General features: G+C 36.1%; 2 protein-coding genes across 2 annotated transcripts; one reads left to right on the forward strand and one right to left on the reverse strand.

Moving 5' to 3' along the window:
* Window positions 1-1,547: 1,547 nt before the first annotated feature.
* LOC126824555 (uncharacterized) lies at window positions 1,548-4,898 on the reverse strand. Its single transcript, XM_050553792.2, is given in 8 exon segments — window positions 1,548-2,015; window positions 2,017-2,134; window positions 2,136-2,289; window positions 2,292-2,540; window positions 2,543-2,687; window positions 2,689-2,709; window positions 3,087-3,150; window positions 4,876-4,898. Coding segments are annotated over 8 exon segments (870 nt in total). The 3' UTR covers window positions 1,548-1,919.
* A 10,536-nt stretch (window positions 4,899-15,434) lies between these two features.
* Window positions 15,435-24,650, forward strand: LOC126824556 (40S ribosomal protein S16). The gene is made up of 6 exons (XM_050553793.2): window positions 15,435-15,589; window positions 15,710-15,803; window positions 20,446-20,550; window positions 22,217-22,313; window positions 23,727-23,774; window positions 24,468-24,650. The coding sequence occupies exons 2-6, from the start codon at window positions 15,711-15,713 to the stop codon at window positions 24,611-24,613; spliced, it is 489 nt and encodes a 162-aa protein (XP_050409750.1). The 5' UTR covers window positions 15,435-15,589; window position 15,710; the 3' UTR covers window positions 24,614-24,650.
* Window positions 24,651-25,036: the final 386 nt, after the last annotated feature.

Genomic DNA, 25,036 nt, shown 5'->3' on the forward strand with positions numbered 1-25,036 from the left:
CGCAGATTGCCAACTTTGCGCTAATTACCCCTCGATGTTTTTAGAGATGTTAGTAGTGTTTCAGACGTAACTAGATATATGATCTGCCCCCTATTGACTTTATAGTGAAATATTTTCAAAATCACTACATAATTAGCGTGTGTTCTCGAAAATAAGACTGCATAATCAAAACAATAAATCAACCAATCACAAATGATATCTATGGTCAGACACGTAAATAAAGGTTAAGGTATTTCCAGCAGACACCACCAACCTGTCATAATGGTAAAGAGATGTGCATGGAGTACGTGTAATACGGACAGTAGATACCCGAAGAGACATGATGAGTTAGTTGTATTTTACGTATATAACCTTTATATACTTCCCCAAAGTTTGGAAGAAGACGCGATACTATGAGAGCCGGCCCTACCTAACTGAATCGATTCCAGAGATAGCTTGTCGATGCGGACAACCTTTCGAGCGGAGAAATAAGGCCCACATACTAAGGTTATTATTTATTTATATTTTTATAGACTTTTTTGCCTACACTGTTTGTTTTGTTTTTTTTTCAAACAAAATTATGTACCGGTAGGCCTTGTCTTATAGGCTAATAAATGTGGCTGTTTTTACCATGTGACATTAAAATGTCAGTAGGCCTATTTCCTCTCAAACATTTTGACAGCCAGTGGAAACAATCTTTTTCATAATATAATTAACATAGTTGATCTTATTTGACTGTACCTCACATAGTATGATATAGGCCTATAGGACAGATCTGCAGGTTAAATAGTTCAGACATGGGCCTTAACTTCAAGTTTGAATAAAATTAAGAATTTATTGTTAACAAAAAACAGAGAAGGCGGAAGGCATACAAAGCAAATCCAGTTGCCAATTAAAAACTTGATAGTAATTATCTAGGAGAATGAAATGGTCATGTAAACTTACTTATATTATATTATGTATCATAATAATAATATTTATAATATTATTATTTTTTTCATTTTTCAGCACTTTGTAAATGGTCAGCCACATCTTATCGCTGCACTGCATTATGATCATATTGCTCAACCAAGACCACCACCCAAACCCAGTTCAAGTAATTTTTTTAAGAAATCTGCAGTAGTTGAATCAAAGGTTTAAAGGTAACAATGGCTTTATCAGCTTTACAATGTTTTTTTCCTGTCACATGTGCTCACAGTGTTAGTCATACAGAGGCCTGGAATCACTGTCTTGTAGATGTGCCTTCTGTCCTATACAGGGGTTTTGGGTTGTCGAATGGTTAACACATGCATATTAGATCATAAGGGCTGTCTTTCAGTCAAGTGAGGTGGTTTCAAACTATTCGAACCAATACTTGTATGTGGCAAGGCTCCTCTGTCCAACTTCGTGTGTTTTCTCCAGGGCCTCCTATGCTGAAGGGAATTATTGAAATAAAATTGGACAATTTGTCAGTCCAAAAATGACCTATCCAGTTTGTTTCAACTGGATGTTAAACTCCATTTCTCTCTGTCTGACACTACAAACTATTCTGTATCATTTTAGATATATTTCATTTATTTAGATCCAGGTATAGAGTACATACATTCTTTATGCATCTGTAACTCTAAGTTATGGTAATAGCATGAAATTAAAATTGAGAAAATTGTGTTAATGTTGCATTTTTTTAATTAATGGCTAGTCTAATTATCATATTTATTAAAATTAGACGACCGGCTTTAGCAGCAAACAATTAAAATATTTTACTGCTGTAATTACAAAATTAGTCTCTACCAATCTCTGATATAAAAATTCTAAAATATAATCATGTATGTACAAATTTCTTTACAGATATTCTATCAAGTCAAATCTGATTGAGTATGAAAACTGTGAAGAAAATGCTTTAATGAAATGGTACAGATAGAGAATATAGTTGATGCTGTCAAAGGTTAGCTAAACTTATTTTATAGACATGTAGAATATTTTATAAGATAAAATGGCTTTAAATGTTCAACATAAAAACATGATAATTTTGAGACAAGTTGCTGCATGGTTTCTTTTTTCAGGATATATTCTCTCTATGCAGAAATCCGGTCTTGTAAAAGTGAAAAAGTCGCAAAATTGAGCCCCAGTTATGAGAAATTGTCCCTGAATCTGAAACAAGTGAATATGGTTTCTACAATTTATATTCATCATCATTTTGCACTGAAAAGAAATCTTTCAGTGTATTGCATGCTTCTGTAAGTGTCATATCTCGAGCTGAAAAAGGACATTTAATTTCAATGAGCTCAGTCTCGCCTTTATCACAAACACTTGCATCTGGTGTAGCACCTAAAATGGAAAAGCTGGATTTATGACAAGTCCAATGTCATGAATATGATTCCCGGGCTGTTTGATATACATTTGTTTTGCAATGGTTTCGTTTGCTTGCCCATAAGAAGTGGGAACAGAATAAAAATGAATTGACACGTGTTTTCTAAAAATGAATCGTCTGTTTCTTTCTTTTCATAACGCTCCAAAATTTGAGGCCGTAACACAACACTTTCTTTCGGTCATCTAAATGTTATTAATATTTCTTGTGGAATCTCTATTTTTATGGCTTCATCTTGCTTTACATCTATTTATTTCCACTCAACTGTCATCTTTTCTATCTGATTTAAATCTAAACGTACATCAACTGTTTTTTGAAAAACTATTTCACCACATTTATCAGAGTTCTCTGCTCTTGGTTGTTGTCACTTGTGTAAGGGGTGCCTGAAATACATATTATATAATCTATTTACTGTTTATATTTTTCAGGATTGTAGCAGTTTATTTACCATTTGGATCAATTATATGTTTTATAGACTTGGCTCTCTTGTTATATGGCCACACAGAAATATTATCATTGAAAATATGCCAGAACAATTTAAAACTGATTATGGCTGACTTATATCTGTTGCGTTTTAACAAATTTTATGTGATTCCTTATTGAGAAATAAAAATGGAATATAAAATACTGCATTATGTCCTTGTTACTGAAAATACAGAGTGATAACTAATGATATTGTTTTTATATTACGGTTATGAATCTGTGGTTTTGCTGAAAAACCTATACAAGCCCAAATCAATATAGATACATTATTACATACATGATAAGCAAGTGGGGATCCAATAAGTTGAGGACCAAAGGATGTTGTTATGGAGTCTGCTGTGCTGCTCACCAAGTATTAGACTGTAGTATTTTGGCATCTGATACTTGAATATTTCTGAAAAAGAAAGTATTGAACTACAAAACCAGCATACCGGTATTTAAAAAAATTGCATGACACCATAGGCGTAGGGGCTCGATGACAGTTAGGGGGGCAGAATCCGAAATGCCCGAAAAAATTTCATGGTTTACAGACAGCAGCGACCTTGTATACCCCCCCCCCCCAAAGACAATTTTGGAATATTTGATGGCTGCAAACACGTTTTCCTGCTATTGCAGCCGTTGAACAAAGCAACTTCAAAGTGGTCTTATATAGCCTAATTAAGGTGGCTGACTCGGAATTCCAATCAATCGTTTACAGTCCTCGAAGACGTGACCGTTAGGAGTGAATTTTGAAAATTTAACTGCCGCAAACGCGTTTTCCCGATATTTCAGCCAGTGAACAAAGCAACTTCAAGCGGTCTAATATAGCCTAATTAAGGTGGCTGACTCGAATTCCAATCAATCGTTTACAGTCCTCGAAGACGGGACCGTTAGGAGAAAATTTAACTGTCGCAAACGCGTTTTCCTGCTATTTCAGCCGGTGAACAAAGCAACTTCAAAGTGGTCGAATATATATTATAGCCTTATTAAGGTGGCAGACTCGAATTCCAATCAATCGTTTACAGTCAACGAAGACGGGACCGTTGGGAGAAAATTTTGAAAATGTAACTGCCGCAAACGCGTTTTCCTGTTATTCCAGTCTGTGAATACAGCAACTTCAATTTGGTCCCGAATTCCAAACAACCAATCAATCGTCGCGCGGTATATGGAGGCCTCACCCTCCCGGAGAAAAATTTGAAAATTTAATCACCGTAAATGCGTTTCCTGCTATTCTAGCCCGTGTAAGCAACTCCAAAAGTATCCAATGGTTTTGTTACTGAAATCCCACTCTGAATTCTAACCATCCAATCAGACTGTTGCATCTGCATTCACAAATAATAATCGATGCCTGAAAAATGTCGCACAAAGTAGAGTGGCTCCAGACAAAATGTTTTAATCCATAGTCAACTCAGTACAAATTCGTGATATTCAATTACAAGAAAAGTAAAATTAGTGTTTTATTAGGGCTCGATGACAGCTAGGGAAGCAAAACTAGAAATGCCCGAAAAATTTCGGATTTATAGACAGCGGCGCCGGTTTTCTTTGAGAGGCGAATGACCCGCCAAGAAAATTTTGGAATATTTTACGGTCGCAAACGCGTTTTACTGCTAGTTTCCTCTGCCGCTTTCCGGCCCGATGCCCGTTTTTCGGGCAATACCGTTTTTTCGGGCATACCTATCATAAGAGAGCTTCGGGCATATTTTCGGGCATATGCAGTGGACAAGAAAAAGACGAGAAAATACTTTTCGGGCAGTGTGGATCTCATAGAAATAAGTTAGTTATATTTTTTCTCTAAACGTTAATACGCCTATGCATGACTTTTGGAGGTATCACGTCATTTGAGACTCAACATAAACGACATATAGGGACTCAATATAAACGACATCTGGGACTGGCAATATAAACGACATCTGGGACTGGCAATATAAACGATATCTGGGACTCTTAAGAATTTATGTAGAGATAGTAATAACTTATCTGTTTTCGTTTTAGATGATCGTATTTTTAACTGGACGATCACAATAATTACATCACTCCCTAAGAACATTTTCCTATGTGGTGGTTGCCCATGTTATCTGAACACTTACCTGTTGTCGTTAAAATTTGCCATCACAGGCTTTCTTTTTCTGTTTACATTCCCAGGTCTTGATATTAAAATAATCTGTGAAACAGGGTCTGGTTACATTTTTGCCACCCTTGGTTTATTTCACTGTTGTGGTAAACTTGTTTATGATGGATGGCAAAGAAGGGGGATTTTTTTATCCTGCTATCTTCCATTCTAGCACACTTTCCTCCCATTCTAGAAAATACAATTATTTTGCAAGGTTAAAAAGACTCATATAAATAGGCCTACTACTAACGAATAGTAGGCCCACTAGAGTATGAGATTAAAATACAATTTTTGTCTATTCCTTATAAACTTTATAACTAATAAGTAATATTACTATTATTATTAGTGCAAGAACAAATTGATTACGGTACTAAAGAGATTTAACTTTATTACGAAAATGTTTAAATTGCAGAGTATTACCTTTTTTCTTATGAAAATCACGTTCATGAATATAATGAAACAATTTAGGGGTTATCCAATCAGGTTTATGAACATTTTTGACTCGTTTGGTTTTTAAAGGGGCATGTTTATTAATAATGGGCAGTGTAATATCATATCAGTTGTCTAGTGCAGTATTAGAATCACAGTGATCATATACAGAATTATATCGAGCCCATCGTAAATCATAGAGGAATAAATCATTATTAAAATGTTTAAATGAGCGATAAGTAATATTAGTATGTGAAGATTTGGGGAATTTTACACCTTTCTTTTGCCAAGTAAAACAAATAGGGAAATGGTCTGATATTGAGTATGAAGGAACAATAGATTCTTTGACATGTTTAGTTTCAGATACAAATATATGATCAATTAGTGATTTAGAGGAAGAAGTATTTCTAGTAGGTGACCTAATAATTTGATGTAGACCATATATTTCAAGAAGATCGGTCCATGATTTATTATGATTATGTAATAAGTCAATATTTAAATCTCCTAATAATTGTATCTCACAGTGAGAATTCCATGCTTTTTCTATCATAAATGAGAAGTCAGTATTCCAGGAAGATAAAGAAGAGGGATTACGATAAATATTACAAAGTAATAATGGTTTAGAGTGTTTAAGAGTAATTTCTATCCATATAGCCTCAATATTATCATGTTCTAAATCTAACCTACGATTACATATGATATGATTTCTAACATACAGAAGCGTTCCAGAGGAACTTACATTACAAGAATCTTTCCTAAAAGGATGTTGAAAGTTTGAGATTGAAATATCTTCATCATTAGTCACAGATATATCTAAATGTGACTCACAAAGTCCAAATATATCAAAATTTTGAAAAAGGTACAGTACAGGCAATTATGAATAAACAAGCTTAGCTTAAGAATAATTATGATATGGGGAAGAGTTATATTGCGGGAAGTAATAAGGATTGTGTAAATACCCAGATGTTCACTATGTTATCGCATCAATCAATCAGTGTCAAACTGTTTGAAAACGTGCACAAATATTAAATGTTTAAATTTTCTCACCCAAATTTTTATTGTTTAATAAAAATAATAATAAAGATCCATGGACCGACTTATCTCCGGGCTCCACTTTCCACAGTAAAGGTTATAGAACATTTTAATTTGACATGTCACCGATCTCAACCGCAGTTTCTCTACGTCTACCTAGTTGTACTTACCTTCGCTTTCTCTTTTAATTTTTATTAAAATATTGATCTTTTAAATTAGTTCAATGTACACAATAAGTATTCTACGGAGCCCCTTAAGCGCAATTTTCGATACTTTTTTTAATTATTTCGTTTAAACGAAATAATTAATTCGTTTAATAACGAAATAATAATTCGTTTAAACGAAATAATTAATTCGTTTAAACGAAATACATGATATTATTTCGTTTAAACGAATTAATTATTTCGTTTAAACGAAATAATTAAAAAAAATATCGAAAATTGCGCTTAAGGGGCTCCGTAGGTATTCATATTTACGTACCTTGTTAAAGCAGATATAATTTAGATCGTCTGAACTCTATTTAGTGAGGGGATGGGGTATTTAAAAGTCAACATACGCGTCTTAATACGAAATTCCAGTTGTCTTAAAATGCTTCACCTGAAAGTATTTGTCTATCGCTCTTTGAATATACGAGTATTAGTTATTTTTCTGACCCAATCATGATTACATGATTTAGAAGAGATAAAGCCCTCTTTCGTTTGTCCAAAGAAATATGTCGCTATCAAATAATAACTTAATTACTAAAATATAGACTACTTTCAATTTATTTTATTTAATGCTAGATCAGATTAACAATATATATATAGAGAGAAATGTAAATGTAGATTATTTTTTTTATTTACTAAAATAAATTTTGTCTTTATATTAAAATAAATTTAAATTAAACAAACATACTATACATTTTATAAATCTGATATGACAAATGTCTGATTTGTAAAACAAATAATGATTTTAAGATACAAATGTTAATTTTAGTGTACAAATGTCGAAATACGACAAAAAAAAAATGAAGAAATAAGATTTAAGGACTATGAATTAAGAACTAACAATTAAGAACACTGAATATAGAGCTGTTTGGTTTTCCACTATTTATACCGAGATTGATGAGGAACTTTGATTTCAACAATATTTTATTCATAAAAGAATGGGACTGAGCAATAGGCTTGAAACCTATATCAGCTCTTTCCATAGATACAAAGGTATAATAAAGAGTAGCACGTTATTTACAAAATATGTTTAAAGAATGTACAAACATTACATTTAAAGAACATATATACAGATGTTGTACGGAAGTGTATTTTGCACTGATTTTGAAATTAAAATCTGTGACTTCGTTTGATAAAAAGGTGAACAGCTGTAGTTAATTGTATATTTGATTCCAATGATAAGCTTTCATCTCCTTGTAAAATAATTTTTAAAGTAATATTTTGATCATTTATAATTTTATAATAATTTCGAAGATATGTAGTGTAATTTTATTATAGTGTGGACAGATAAAAAAAATAGTGATATGAATCTTCTTCATTCGGGCAATTAGGACAAACAGCAGAGTCTAACAAAAATTGTTCTTTGAGGTGGCTTTTTAGGTTACTACTATTGTTTCTTATTTGCCAGTGTAAAATATTCTCTTTTCTGTTACAACGTTATGATAGGGTTTGATTTTTTGAAAGGGGTATAACTTAGAGATATTAGTTTTAAACTGATTAAGATTATTTGAATTTCTGACGTTCAGAATAGGCAGATTGTTCCATAGTCGTATAGTAGTGGGAAAGAAACTGTTAAAAAAAGACATTGGGATTTGAAGAACGCAGGTTGTAACGTGAGAAATGAAAAAAAATCGGTTAAGATGTCTTGCAGATATGTCGGCGCACAATCATAATAGATTTTATAAAGCATGACAAGCTCCCATCCAAGTTCAGAATAAATAAATTTTCTTTGAGAATTTCATCGTAGCCCTGTTATTATTCGCCCTGCTTCTATCTGGACACTTTCTCATAAATTAGAATCTTTCTTAGTACAGTTATCCCAAACGAGATTAAAATATTCAAGAACTGGCCTAATAAATGACAAACAGATTTTGTTTAATTATCCCAAACCACAATATTCAAAAACTGGGCTAATAAATGACAAATAGATTTTGTTTAAAGACGTTCGATCGAATTTGTATTTCATCAGTCTTAATATATTCAATCGTTTGGTAGCTTTTTGATATATAGTTGAAATATGTACAGACCACGAGGCGTTCTTTTGAAGGTTAAGATGACAATGGCTATTTACTTGTTCAGCTAATTGGTTATTAATATAAATGTTCAGATGTATAATACTTTTCTGCGAGGGTTTTCTCTGGGTCCTCCGGTTTCCACCCACTGCTAAAGACCCCTACGCGCAAGCGAATTATTGAAATAAAATTAAACCATATGTTAGTCCCGAAATGACCTAGTTGGTTTGTGTGTGTGTGTGTGTGTGAGTGTGCGTGTGTGTGTGTGCGTGTGTGTGTGCGTGTGTGTGTGTGTGCGTGTGTGTGTGTGTGTGTGTCTCTCTCTCTCTCTCTTTATTGATGATAGTATATAAAGACACATCATCGGCAAACAATCGTACTGAATTATAAAGACCATTAGAAATAACATTTATATAAATTAGAAATAAGAATGGACCCAGTCTGCATAGGATATTTTATGTCCATGGTTTGGAAACTCTTATGTGACCGGAATAGCCATTTATCCAAATGCCCAAGACAATACGTTTGACATTCACTAGTTCTTCTAAATTAATAAGCGTATGTTTTCTCTCGTGGATTAATTTGAATTCGGTTAATGAATCACCAGTCGGAACCATGAGAGTTCTTTTTATGTAAGTTATGTAAACAAAATAATAAAATCTCATTAAGCTTACCTAATTTAATATTTGTGTAGAGAATGTTATAAAATAAATTTATCTTTATGTCATTAATCAAGTTTAATGAAATAAATTAGACATTACTAACTATATGTACGATATTCCTCTCGACCAATAATATTACTTGACTCCTCCCAGTGGAAGTATCGAGTATGGACGAATATTGATTAAGGTGCGTCGTAATCAATAGTCATCTATGTGAGCTATTCCTTTCAACCAATAGTAATATTTGGCTCTTCCCAGTGGGAGTTGACGATGGAGGAGGCCACGTGTTTCATGTTCACCAGGTATCGTGCTATTTCTCATGAAATTCGGTCGCTGTTACCATCCGCCTGTCTATAAAAGAATCATTTGTTTTTAGCTTCAAGTTGAATTAATTTCACCATGTATGCTTTCAGATGCACAAATGCACTGCACATTTTTGGATACAAAACATTAGTATATGCTCGGATATTTTTTTTCCCAGTGTTGTGTTAAAACCTAGCCCTAATTTATTCAAAATTGTTCTTTTAAATTTTGCGTAGTAGTAAATAGTAAACACTATAATGAACTAATGGTTAAAGATACTTTCAAAGAAAAGTATTTATCGGGTGGTTATTTCCAATAAAAGTATGTCAAATTTTGTATATATGGAAAGTATAGACACACAATCTTACTAGAAAAATACTGGATTACCCGACAAACGCCCATGGGGTACGCACTGGGCAAAATTAAACGGGTATCACTAACTGGCAACCCGACTGTTATCTGCCAGCTTATTCTGTGCCAGCTTAAGTGTGGGGGCGATTGTTATTTCTTGATCAAATGGTTATAGGCGGTTTGGGGTAACATTGAGGAGTGTCACCGTACAAAAGACTCTGCAATTAAACGGCGGAAAAAGAAGTTGACAGAAATAATTAAGAATTTACTTAGACCTCAATATGTATGGTAAATGTACAGTAAGTAATGATGATAAATACATACTTAAAAATGGACCCTCCCACAACGAAGCTAAGTTGACAAACATTGCGTCTAGCAACAGCTTACTTATAGCTATAGGTATCCCCGACGAATACAAAGTTTTGAGAGGGAATTGAAGCAAACTTTTGATAGATTGGTTACTTTTAATATGTTTTTAGTCCAAATATATCATCAAATCACAAAGTTTGTACGCGGGAATGTATCTTTAATTGGTAACATGATTAACATAATTATTCCCTTGACCAGGTGCTTCCCCCTTGTCAGTGACGCAGGACGGAGGGCCTGACAAGAACAGCTGTCTAGTCGTTCGGATGGGACGAAAAACCGAGGTCCCGTGTACACATTGGCGTGCACGTAAAAGATCCCTTGACAGCTGAAATTCGATATAAGAGTAGGCCGTAGTGCCGCTGTCCGGGCAAAATTTCCTCATAGCACACTGTATGGCGTATGCCCGTCTTCATTAGTCCAGTTCGGAGCAGAACAGTATTTAAACCCCATTTCATTTCATTTCCCTTGACCAGAGATACATTAATAGTTTATTATTTCTTAAAATCAAGTTTCACATTTAGCGACTCCTAAAATATTTACAAAACATGTGAAATTAGAAATAGAATGAATTATGTATAGGTTGCGTTTAATATATACATATTTAAAATGAGTGTTCAAGTTAAACTAGGATCGGGGGGAGGGGGGAGGCGTTGGATGGCTGAATGGTTAGCATGTGTGCGCTGTATCATAAAGTCTGTCATTGAGTCAACTGGCGAGGTTTAGAATCCCCGGTTGTACGTGACAAGGAGTAGGATCGCCTGTCCAACCTAGTGGGTTTTCTTCGGGTCCCCCGGTTTCCTCCCATTGCTAAAGACTCCTATACGCACAGGCGAATTATGGACATAAAATTGAACCATATGTTAGTCCCGAAATGACCTGGTTGTGTCGAGTCGACGTTAAACCCCATTTCTCTCTCTCTCTCGCTCTCTTTCTCTCTCTCGCTCTCTCTCTCTCTCTCTCTCTCTTGAACTAGGATCGATCAATAGTATTTTCCTTCGGTCCAAACGCGTATTGTTTTCTAAAGTTTTTTTTTTATTTTCGTCAGTTTGCAGCAAAAACTGTGCATGGTGGAAATATCTTAGCATCGTATAATTTTAGTCGTGATCAGAACTATTTATTAAATTTAGATTGGGTCAATTATGACAAACTGGAATAGTTTTACGGATATGACAAAAAATGGCCATATTTCAGTCAATATTAATGCTGGAGTCATATAACTATAGAGTTTTGCATAAGTCTATAATAAATATGTACTATAGCATATTCTTTTTGATAATATTCTGAGGGGGTTACCCGAGGGCCACTTGTCCATCATATTACTGAATCAATGGCCCGAGAACGCCTTCTCTAGCCTTTACCGTACTGAAACTGAGAACGTGGGAGTATGTCTCTTCTTATCGTCCAATCAAATTTGAGCTGAACACAGTAGAAGTGGGGGAATTATTTGTCTATCGCTCTTTGAATATATGAGTATTAGCTATTTTACTGGCACATCCATGATTTAGAAGAGATAAGGTCCTATATCGTTTGTCCAAAGAAATATGTCGCTATCAAATAATAACTTAATTACTAAAAATAGACTACTTTCAATTTATTTTATTTAATGCTAGATCAGATTAACAATATATATATATATATATATATATATATATATATATATATATATATAACACGCACGCGATTTCAGATTTCACTGAAGTCACGGTCATCGAGCGATATTTCTAATTGTATATATACTCTTCCAAAAAAGTAGGGGATATTGAAATGCAAATACCTATGCAGGTTGTGATATGATAAATAGTCATGGACACTTGACATGCTTTGAGAGTATGTTCACAGATGAAGAACTTATAGCCCCAACAGAACCACCGAGCTGCACATGCGACACGCAATAACGCCATACACATGGGAGGGGTTCATTGTCAAATTTGACACTTCAAGGAAGGGTTGATGAAAACTGCCGCGTACTGGTTTATCTATCCATGGTTGCTTTCCTATCGGTTCTTGCATAAGCTTTTGTGTGTTACATTTAATTTGATCGGGAGACGTGTTCGTCGACGTCAACGTCAACCGACAACACTGCAAATCGTGATTGGACGGTTGATTAGGAGCATGCCACGACGAACTGCTGAATGTCTGAGGATTGGTGGAGCAATTACTCATTATTAAGACAGAAATCAAAAACGTCCATTTTTACTTTTGACGGTGTATCTCTGTGCGAGTGAAATGGGGCCGTCAGATAAGCCGCCCATATGAAATGTTTATGTTCATGTGTAGGCAATTGGCCTGTTATTAACATACACTGGTTACCTCGAATAAAAACAGCAGTGCATTTCCCGAGTTTTGTATTGTTTCTGAATCCCCTACTTTTTTTGGAGAGTATATCTTTGGTCAATTCTCATTTGTTGTATGGTGACTTATTGTATGCCAAGTTGATTTCCGCTTATGTCGTCATAATGTTCCGGTTGGATGAATTTCGAAAAATGTTTTTGGAAAAATGTTTTTGGGAGAAATGTTGTTGGAGAAATGCTTTGAAAGATTTGTGTTTGGAGATTTGTATTTAGAAATTTGTTGTTCGAGATTTGTTTTTCGTTGTATGTCTATGATGAAATGTAAATGTAGAAATATTTTTTTGATTTACTAAAATAAATTTTGTCTTTATATTAAAAAAAAATTAAATTAAACAAAAATACATTTTACAAATCTGATACGACAAATGTCCGATTTGTAAAACAAATATTGATTTTACGATACAAATGTTAATTTTAGTGTACAAATGTCGAAATACGACAACAAAGGAAGAAATAAGATTTAAGGTAAATGAATTAAGAATTAAGAACGCTGAATTAAGAGCTGTTTGGTCTTCCATATTTTTGATGAATTGTTAAGATATATGCATAAGCTAAAAACAACAGAATATACTCTAGAAAGCACCATTTACAGTCATTTATTTTCAAAAGAAATTTCGAGTCTGGTTGGAGAGAACCCTGTCATTCCCCTCACGGAGCAAAGATCAGCCCGTCCCCAGTATTTATACGTATTGCCTAGTGTCCATTGCTGGCACAAACAGTTTTACTGTGGCAATTGCAAGAACTTGTGAAATAAATAACAGACAGAAATTAACATGTGCTTACTATCGGTCTAGATGATACCAAAGACGGACCGGGGTCCGAAAGGTTCCTGAAACTTGAGGTCCGGTGTGGTTCTCTCCTCCCATGCGCGAAATCTCTTTTGAAACTGGCTTTAAATTTATGTTTTCTATAGTATGTTCTGATGTTTCTAGCTTAGGCATATGCACAAATTTGATGTGTAACAATCTTATCGGATATTAATTTTTGAACCCAATATTGAATTCAGTAACCCTGAAAACGGTCTTTTGCAAGCAATATCCACAAGAACAAAAATCGCAATTTTGGGTTCTATTTTGATTTTCGTTTTAAATTTAGGTCTACACCATCTTGGCTAGGTTTTTGGGTAGAAACTGAACCAAGAAACCCCAAAACCCTTACATCAGACATATTACAAGCCATATCCAACGGAAACAAATGACGATTAAATAAAATTCCGGTTTGAATTGCTGCAATGTTTGATTTTCGAAATATATCTTTAAATTTAGAGACATCGAAAACCATATAAAAGACATAGTAAAGGTCATATCTTACGATATTTTCGCTGGTTATATGGAGAAAATGACATTTTATTACGATTAATTAAAAGTCCGCCATTTTGGCTTTCATTTTTGCGGCAATTGGAATTTCTACCATCACGGATTCTCGAAATTCATGTTACAAGCCAGCAAGAGTGTTATGGTCCCTTTAACAATATATTTTTTGCTATTTTATTCTACAAATTCGTATTATCGGCACATTTCGCCTCTATAACTACTTTTTGTTTGAAGAAGCCCGGATCACGGCGAATCTGTTTGTGTTTTTGTAAACAACGCACATGCCATCGAGGCCGTAAGATGTGACCGTCACACGTACCCTATAATGCACGCGTACTAAGGTCAGTCATCCTCTACAGAGTTAAAAGTCTATGCTTTCGCATTCAATGAACAGAAATGAAAGGAAATTGGGTTTAACGTCTTACTGTTCTGCTCCTAACCTGGGCTATTGAAGACAGGCATACAGTGTGCAATGAGGGAAATCAATGAACAGATTGCCAAGTAAGATAACCACTCTTTATAACGGACAGTAAACATATATCCCGATTTCCTAACTATAAATTACAGGTGACCCTATATGCATGTATAGGCCTACATTTAACCCGAAAAAAAAAATATAGTTTTTTCACCAATTTAAAATTATTTATCAAAAAATTCACAGTATAAATTATTACCGTGTCTTAAAGGGACTATCCCTTATTTGAAAAGAGTCTCAACAATAAAAGTCTGAGTATGTATGAAATTTAAGCGCCTAAATATAGAGGAATGGTGTATTGACCTTATCTCAAAATTTCAGCTCAAAATTTTGAGTCGTTTGGACGTGACCGTCAAAACTGCTTATCCGGACACGTATCCCTTTTAAGATTTTGGGTCAGTTTTTTCGCTTGGAGACCTGATAATCGATTGTCGTTCCTTTAGAGGTCTATACAGTGAATGAACCAAATGCTGTACTTGATAACGAAAGGCAAATGTCACCTACACATTATTTTTATGCAAAAAATGTCTGGTTTTATCTAGACGCCGCATAATACAGCTTGGGACACTGGTCTCGATTAACAGATGAAGACTGACGGGTTTCAGTTATTTGAAAACTTATCACAAATATTGAGTTAGTTGCTCGGTCCTTAGGAAGAGGACTTTAAGGGATTTTAAAACAAAATTAAACAGTTGTATTCTCCAAAAATTTATCGGTATTAGCCCTTTAAAACTGTATGGCGTGACTAGTTCTGGTGTGTTAATTGTTGTCACATCAGTTGGATATTAAATTTTATGCATACTTGAGATTTACTAGACTAAAATATTGTACATAATATAATATTATGTTGGCTAGTTTTTGAAGCCCATGGTGCCATATTTAAGACTTTAAATCGGCTTTTACATTATTATATCCACATCGTCCTTCCGTAGATCTGAATTAATGACGTCACGTTAGATTCTCGATTTTCATTATTCCAGCTGCAAATCATGTATTTTAAACTTGTATATCAGTGCGCATAATAAAAGTAATATGACATTTAACTGACAAATACTTTATAAGCGTAGATGTGTGTTAAATTAAAGAAAGGCAACTGAAGGTGTCGTGTTCGAGAGTATAAAGTCGTGTAACGGAAGTGGAGACCCCAAGTAACTTCCTTTTCCTCTTTCGCCGTGATAAAAATAAAACGTGAGTTGAGAGCTTGCACAAAACAATATTAAAATGATCCATATATATACCTTTTAGAAAATAGTGAAATAAATAAAGATGTTCCCAATATATTATATGTCCGATTTTCTTTAATTTTAGCATGGCTCCTACCACTGGTGTCCCTGCAAGCGGCCTAAAAGCCGCGGCGAAAGCCAAAGTTCCCGTACAATCGGTTCAAGTTTGTGGTAGAAAGGTGAGGCAAGAAGATAGAAATTAGAAAAAAGTGTTCATTTAAAAAAGAAAGAGGGAAATGTTGCAAATAACCATTCATTGAAATCTTATATATTTTATTTTTCGACCCATGCCATTGGAGCTTGCGATAGCTGTTCGCGAATGTCATGTAATTAATTGTAATATCATGTTTTAGTTGAGTGGGATTATTTTATAGCAGAGGATATTCGCCATTCGAATGGCAAAGAGTTATTAGCCATTCGTTTACGTTATTTGCCATTCGTTTTCGTTATTTGGCATTCTTTTTTTTAAATCGATATTCTCTGTCCTATCACGATGTCTAGTCGAGGGGTAATGCTACCAACCACTTAAACTACCGTAGTTTAACTTCGTCCTAAAAAATGCACAAACATCATTTTCGTTGCAGTAAAAATGCGAAAATAACTACTACAACAAACGTTGTTTGACACAGTGCCATTGGAGGTCTATTTATAGCCTAGCGGTGACTACCCGAAAAAGTACCATACTTTATGACCTGTCTTTGAAAGGTTTAGATAACACAAAATAGTTTTATTCAAATATATGGATTGGAAATAAACAATGGTTGAAAATGAAAGGTTCGAGTAGATAAAAAAAAAAATAAATAAATATGAAAAATAAAAACGAATGGCTCAAAAAAGACGAGAGATATATACAATAAGATAATAATAAAATACTCCATATTTTAACCTGTTTCGGCGTGGTTTCGATTCACCTTTTGTACGTGACAAGGAGTAGGGTCGCCTGTCCAACCCCATGGGTTTTCTCCAGGTCCTACCACTGCTAAAGTCTAAAGACCCCTACGCGCAAGGGGATTATTCAAATATAAAAAATGGAACCCTATGTGTTAGTTCCAAAATGACCCCCCCCCCCTCTCTCTCATTCCAGTTTCATATGGGGGATATTCTGCCCGGATACACCAATGTATACACGGTTCCTTGTTTATTTCGTCCCATCCGAGCGACTACACAGTAATTGTCTTATCAGGCCCTCCGTCCTGCACCACTGACAAGGGGAAACATTCATGATTCCCGAAAAAATGTCACTGTGTATTAAACTGACTTTAAATGTTCTAAATTCTATGCCAAACTTTAATCCCTTAGTCAATTTTAAGAAATTACGATCTCATCCCTGGCTGGACGTATGCCTATGTGAGTAGATGTAAATGAATTATAAGTTTGACAATAAAACATACGGTTGAGAAAGAAATGTAGGCTATGAGTAGCAAATGAATACGGGATGCCAAGAAAGAAATGGCGGGGGGGGGGGGGGCAATGGTTAGAACGTGTGCGCTGTATCATAAGGTCTGTCATTGAGGTCTCTCTCTCTCTAGTTTGAAATGGAAGGTATAGAAACATTCAGGTGGCAAATATAACACGCAGTTGGAAATGAAATGAAACAGGGGTTTAACGTCATACTGTTTTGTTCCTAACCTGGGATAATGAAGACGGGCACACGCCATACAGTGTGCTATAAGGGAAATTTTGCCCAGGCAGTGGCACTACGGCCTACTCTTATATCGAATTCCAACTGCTGGGTGATCTTTTATGTGCACGCCAATGTGTACACGGGACCTCTTTTTTTTTGTTCCATCCGAACGACTAGACGACTGTCCTTGACAGGCCCTCCATAACACGCAGTTGGAAATGAAGTATTGGTAGGAAATAAAATATACGAATGATACATAGATAGAACGTGCGGTTGGCAATGAAATGATATGGGTAGTCTACTCCGGGTGGTAGGCGGGCGGGCAGATCAGGTAGAACAATTTCAATAAGCCTCTGCTGCTTTCGCAGGAATGAAATTAGATTAAAAAGTTTGTATGTTATCTTCTTTGTGATAACAAAATTACAAAGAAATGTGTTTTCGATGTTTCTGGATTAGTAAAGATACAAAATGTCGCAGAATACGGAACTTTTCACATGTGCGCTACTTCCATCTACACACGATGGCGGTTTCGGTGTCTACGCTTCGCTGTGAACGAAGGTGTTCATATGCACTATGAAGCTTCAAATAACAAATGACAATTAAAAAGGGATTCTGGGTCTGTATTTTGAATAAAACCACAAACAATCTGCAAGAATGTTAGGTTTATTATATAAAACGAATGGCGAATAACCATCCTTATGGCTCTAGGATATTCGCCATTCGAATGGCAAATATCCACTCCGTTATTTTATTACGGTATAATTATGTAAAATTTATGGCTCCTTATTACTGTACAAATACTTATGGTTTTACCTATATTGGATGCTGAATGGTTAGCGTGTGTGCTCTGTATCATAAGGCCTATCTTGAGTGAACTGGCGTGGTTTCGATTCACCAGTTGTACATAAGGACTGGTGTAGGGTCACCCATCCAACCTTGTGTGTTTTCTCTGGGTCCTCCGGGTTTCCTACTGCTAAAGCCTCCTATGCACAAGCGAATTATTGAAATAAGGTTGATCCTTATGTTAGTCCCAAAATGACTTGGTTTGTGTTGAGTGCATGTTAAACCCCATTTCTCACTCTCTCTGTACCGATATGTTATCATTTGCTTGATAAAGATGAGTAGGCTTACGTAGACATTGCATGTTAATAAATAGTTCCTTTAGAACAGTCTCTGATCGGACGAGTTCCACAGACAGTTCCTATCCGCTCTTTATATAGTTGCAATACTGTAAAATACCGCTCTTTCCCACCTCTGTTCTCGGGCTTGTTTCAAAACCTGACTTTCAATTTTTCACAGCGATTCTTTATATTTTTTGTCAAAAGGAATCATTTATATTAATTCAACGCTATTTTCACGTACAATTTAGCGATTTAATAAACATGTGATCTTCACATGTTCGAGTGTCGTAATGACTGATTGGATGTTTTTAAATTTTAATCGTGAAATTGAAAATAGTGTTGAATTATTATAAATGTGTGACTGCTGTGGCAAAGAAATGATTCCTTTGGCAAACAAATAATAATCAAGGTGAAGAATAGTAGGTAAGAGGTGGGGAAGAGTGATATTTCCATATTGCAGCTATATAGGGACAGATGGAACTGTCAGCGGACATCGTCTGATCAGAGACCGTAACTAAACGTAGTGCCGCTGTCCTGGCAAAATTTCCCTCATAGTACAGGCCTTGAAATGTTTAAAAAAAAGATGCTTTTCTTCATACCTGTCGCTTCAGTAAATAACCTGTCACTCTCAATTATCAAACTCAAAGAGTAATCACATCACTCATATCCATACATGTAGGTACACACACACACGTGGTTAGGTCTTTGACGTACATTGCTCTATATTAATATCGTAATATGAAACCTATTTATTTCTTGGCCTTGGAATGCCTACTAAAAGTTCTTGAAAGTCGGCGAATCTGCTTTGGCTCAGCGACTCGAAGATTCATACAATTCTATCATCCGTATCAACGTGAATTCCGCAAAGTATCATGGTACCACACTTCCGTACTAAATCGAATACTTCGCCGTTGAGTTGTAGAATTCAGATTTTAAAATATCCGTAATAAATTGAATATCAAAACACAAATCACACCTGTGCATGGCACCGTATTTATATATACTTATGTACCGGACTATATTTACGCTACAAATTATATTTATATATGTATGAAATATTTTTCCGACCTGATTTTTTGATTTTGTCAAATTGTCTTATAAATTATTCATAGCTTTTATTTATGGAAAATTGTTTAAAACTTTTTAAATGATTAAATACACCAAGCAACGAGCCGTGTGCATTTCCATTCCAACCACTACTTTATTTACTGTGGTGTCGTTACGGTAGAACTATTTCAGGTGACTTGGGGGTGCGTTTTACTTTATTTAGATATAATACTCCATAATGCTATAAACTAGTGTCCAGCAGATGAAAACAAGCGTAGATGGTGTGAAATTCATTGATACAAAATTGTCTACTTCCAAACTGTGTGAGTAACTGTAGCCTACGACAGAGCGAAATGTAAACAGTGCAAATGGCGGCTTTTCGCGGTGTTTCCGTGCTTAATTCTTGCATTTAGAAACGTGGACGTGAGTATTGTGGTCAATTTACTGAACATCAAGTAAAATTTAGTCCAGCTGTCGCAAGCGACAGGTAGTTTTATTTGCCACCTGTCAGACGAAAAAATCGCCTGTTGGCGACAAGTAGACAGGCGAACATTTCGAGCCATTTAGTACACTCTATGGCGTATGCCCGTCTTCATTAGCTCAGTTAGGAGTAGGACGTTAAACCCCATTACATTTCATTTCATCTCCTTATTTAGTCCCGAAATGACCTAGTTTGTGTCGAGTGGACTTAAAACCCCATTTCTCTCTCTCTTTCATCTCCTTACCTTAAGAATAGTGTTGGATTATTATAAATTCTGTTACTTTGACCAAGAAAATTTCTCTGGATTTTCCAGCCTGGTTCCTCCTTGTCAGTGTTACAGGATAGAAGACCTAACTAGTCATTTGGATAGGACAAAAACAAAGGTCCTGTGTAGACATTGGCATGCACGTAAAAGAAACCTTCCCATTTTGAATTTGAAATACCGATAACCCATTTCATTTATTAACTAATTAAAGTTAATTATAGGCTTACTATTATTTTTGTTAGTAGGATATCCCTATATTGTATTTATTTAAACTGTTTTTCAGAAAACTTCAATAGCTGTTGCTTACTGTAAACGAGGATCCAAATCTACTTTAAGAATCAATGGCAGACCTCTTGAACAGATGGAGCCTGAATGTCTTCGTGTCAAGGTTAGTAGGCCTTCTTCACTTCTCCATGTATACAGATGTCGGTCTACCTGTCATCAGTTAGTGATACTTAGTGCAGTGATATCATCCAGCCTGGACATAAGCCAACTGTCACTGACAATGTTGGACACAAATTTAATTTTTGTCTTGACACAATCTGGAATTGGTGTCTCATTTTTCCGGCAAAGTTTGCTAGCTTTCTGTGTTTTTATACGCCCACATTTTCATGTGGACATATTATGCCGTCGCCCCTGTCCGCCCGGACGTCCGTCCACAATTGTTTGTGGACCCTCTACAGGTCACAATTCTTATCCGATTTTGACGAAACTTGAAATATAGGTTTATCTCCAATAGATCTCGGCTGCTTTCGATATTGGCATGTATCGGATCGAAACTTCATGGATTATGGCCCCTGTTTGTACGAAAAATCACGTTTTTAGCTTGTGGACCCTATAGAGGTCACAATTTTTATCCGATTTTGTTGAAACTTGAAATGTAAGTTTATAACCCAAAGATCTCAGTTCCTTTCGATATTTGCGCATATCGGACAGTAACTTCCTGAATTATGACCCCTGATTGTACGAAAAATCACGTTTTTAGCTTGTGGACCCTATAGAAGTCATAATTTTTACCCAATTTAAAAAAACGTATTATTATATCACTGTTACACCCTAAGGACGACTGAGTTCGAATTTCTTGAAAATCAGCCCAAAATTGACAGAAAAAATGGCCGCTCTTCGTTCTCAAATAGCGTAAAAATATGGTATATCAAGGTTGTGGACCCTATAGAGGTCACAATTTTTATCCAATTTTGTTGAAACTTGAAATATAAGTTTATAACACAAAGATCTCGGTTCCTTTCGATATTTGCGCATATCGAATTGTAATTTCCTGAATTATGGCCCTTGATTGTAGGAAAAATCACTTTCTTTTTAGCTTGTTCTCTATCCATCTCTCGAAAATGTGGGCGTATCCTGCCTGGCAGCCGCTGGTTTATTAATACATTTAATGTCTGGCTCAAAGCTAAAACTATCACATAAAACTTGTGTCAGGTACAAGTACAATTATTATTTTCAGGCCTGGATATATATATCATTCTAGCTTTGTGGGTTTTCTCCGGGTCCTCCGGTTTCCTCCCACTGCTAAAGACCCCTACGCACAAGGGAATTATGGAAATAAAATTGAACCATATGTTAGTCCCGAAATGACCTAGTTTGTGTCGAGTGGATGTTAAACTCTCTCTCTCTCTCTCTCTCTCTCTCTCAGAACAAGTTAGACAATGTCTAGATTAACAACCTGGCCTTCACAAAGCATTATCAGACTTAAGAATGTACTTGAAATTGTTGGCTTTATTTTAACTCCTATAAAGCCCTTTATAAGACTTCTATTGTTTTAATGTATGCAATACATCAATAAGAAACTGTGCAAAGTTTTGTGTTTCTGAAACCAAGATATTTCTCATAAACGGGGATGGAAATTTGAGTAAATTCGTAAGTCTGAGAATGCTTTGCGAGCTTTGACAAGTTGAGGTCATGGTCGATACTGGTGATAATCTGTGCACAAGAAGAGAATGTGAGTGGCGATAAGACTGCCAGTGGTGTCAGTTTTTTCGTTGCCTGGCAAGCCTATGTATGTATGCCATGTTAACATATATGTTTTTGTTTTGTAGCTGATGGAACCTATGTTGCTCCTCGGTAAAGAAAGATTTGATGGATTAAATATCAGAGTACGAGTAAAGGGAGGTGGTATCATTGCACAAATCTATGGTAGGTTGTTAACATAAGGATAAAAAAGAAAATGGGGAGCCCCAGTGACTCAGAAAGATGTTGACTCGATCAACTTGTGGTCCTGTGTTCGTTCCCGGTGTTGGCTTAGAAAGTTCATCCTGATTTTCTGACGTGGACCCCTTATCAGTGATGTAGCACAAAGGGCCTAGCATGGGACAACAAATCAAGGCCTGCGTGCATATTTGTGTGCACGTAAAGGAACCCTTCACAGTTTGAATTCGATATAAGAGTAGAACATAGCGCCGCCCTCTGGGCAAAATTTCCCTCGTCATGTTAGCTTGACAAGGACAGCCGTCGAGTCATTCGGATGGGAATTTTGACGTAACTTGCAATACTGGGCCCTGTTTCTCGAAATCTTAACTAAAGATAAAATCCAAATTTTAGTAGATACTTCAATTTTGATTGACTAAGCACTAAAATCAATCTAATATTAACCAATCAAATTACTAAAATTTGGATTTTATCCTAGTTAAAATTTCGTGAAACAGACCCCAGGTTTATATCCCAAAGATCTTGGTTCCTTTTGACATGTATCGGACGGTAACTTCATGGATTGTGGCCCCTGAATGTACGAAAAATCAGGGTTTTAGCTTTTGAAAACTATAGAGATCACAATTTTTAACCGATTTTAATGAAACTTATGTATGTTACCCAAAGATTTTGGTTCATTTTGATTTCGGTGCTTAACAGACTGTAACTTCCTGGATTATGGCTCCTGATTAGGACAAATAATCACATATTTAGCTTGTGGACCCTCTAAAGGTCACAATTTTTATCTCGGTTCCTGGGGCGTTGGATGGCCGAATGGTTAGCACGTGCGCGCTGTACCATAAAGTCTGTCATTGAGTCAACTGGCGTGGTTTCGAATCCCCGGTTGTACATGGCAAGGAGTAGGGTCGCCTGTCCAACCTCGTGGGTTTTCTCCGGGTCCTCCGGTTTCCTCCCACTGCTAAAGACCCCTACGCGCAAGCGAATTATTGAAATAAAATTAAACCATATGTTAGTCCCGAAATGACCTAGTTTGTGTCGAGTGGACGTTAAACCCCATTTCTCTCTCTCTCTCTATCTCGGTTCCTTCTGATATAGATGCATGTCAGACCGTAACATCCTAGATTATGCCCCCCCCCCCCCCCAATTTAAAATATCCTTTTTAGCTTGTCCATCTCTTGCAAAATGTGGGCGTATCTTGCATGATAACCGGGCGTTGAAATTGATGTGTTTACATTCGTGAGAAGCATACTTAATTTCAAAAATTACTTGTAAATGCTCACATTACCAATGAAAGAATAAATGTGATAGCTCTTGTCGACCGTTCGGACAACTGAGCTGTTATGGGTGTTGCCTGGCAACCTATCTTCTATATTACAGCTTATATTATTTTATATATTTCAGCTATCAGACAAGCTGTAGCTAGAGCTATTGTAGCATTTTATCAGAAATGTAAGTTTCATTATAATAGGGGGAGGGGGTGGATGGCTGAATGGTTAGCGCGTGCGCGTTGCACCATAATCAACTGTTGTGGTTTTGATTCCCCGAATCCCCGGTTGTACGAGACAAGGATTAGAGTTGCATATCCAACCTCGTTGGTTTTCTCCGGGTCCTCCGGTTTCCTACTGCTAAAAACCTACGCGCAAGTGAATTATTGAAATAAAATTGAACCATATGTTAGTCTCGAAATGACCTAGTTTGTGTCGAGTGAACATTCCTCGCTGGTAATAAAACCCCATTCCCCCCTCTTTCATTGTAATATATAATTTATTATTATATATTCACTGTTTCGTTACGATTTTGGGGGTTGGATGGCTGAATGGTTAGGGTGTGCGCGCTGTTTCACAAAGCCTGTCATTGAGTCAACCGGCGTGGTTTCGATTCCCCGGTTGTACGTGACAAGGAGTAGGGTCGCCTGTCCAACCTCGTAGGTTTTCCCCGGGTCCTCTGCTTTCCTCCCACTGCTAAAGACCCCTACGCGCAAGCGAATTATGTAAATAAAATTTAACCAATTGTTAGTCCCGAAATGACCTAGTTTGTGTCGAGTGGACGTTAAACCCCATTTCTCTCTCTCAATAGGCAGATTTAACTCGTGCATACAGTTGTAATGTATGTTTAATATCCACTATTAAATTTGTATTTCAGACGTAGATGAAGCTAGTAGAAAGGAGATTAAGGATATATTACTTCAATACGACAGAAATTTATTGATTGGTGATCCTCGTCGTTGTGAGATGAAGAAGTTCGGTGGACCTGGTGCTCGTGCTCGTTACCAGAAATCTTACCGTTAAATATTACTGTAAAAATAAAAAAAATCTGAGCATCTTATTTCTTCCTCTTTATTAATGTACAAAAATAGAAAAGAAATTGTTAGCCATGCGAATTTTCCAATAAAAGGAAAAATAAGTTCTAAAAGAGTATCGAATAGCCACTGTGGCTAAGTGAGTAAGATGCTGACATGCTAGCCTGGAGGTCGCAGCTTCGCGTCTGGTGTTGGCCGAGACACTTCATCAGGATTTTCCGGCGTGGTTTCCCCTGTGTCAGTGGTGCAGAACGGAGGGCCTGAAAAAGGACAGCAGTCTAGTTACTCGAGTGGTGCAAAAAACCTGTGGTCCCATGTACACATTGGCATGTATGTAAAAGATCCCTTGGAATTTGGGGTCGCCTGTCCAACCTCGTGGGTTTTCTCCGGGTCCTCCGGTTTCCTCCCACTG

This window comes from Patella vulgata, chromosome 6 (assembly GCF_932274485.2).
Source record: "Patella vulgata chromosome 6, xgPatVulg1.2, whole genome shotgun sequence".
Classification (NCBI taxonomy): Eukaryota; Metazoa; Mollusca; class Gastropoda; family Patellidae; genus Patella; species Patella vulgata.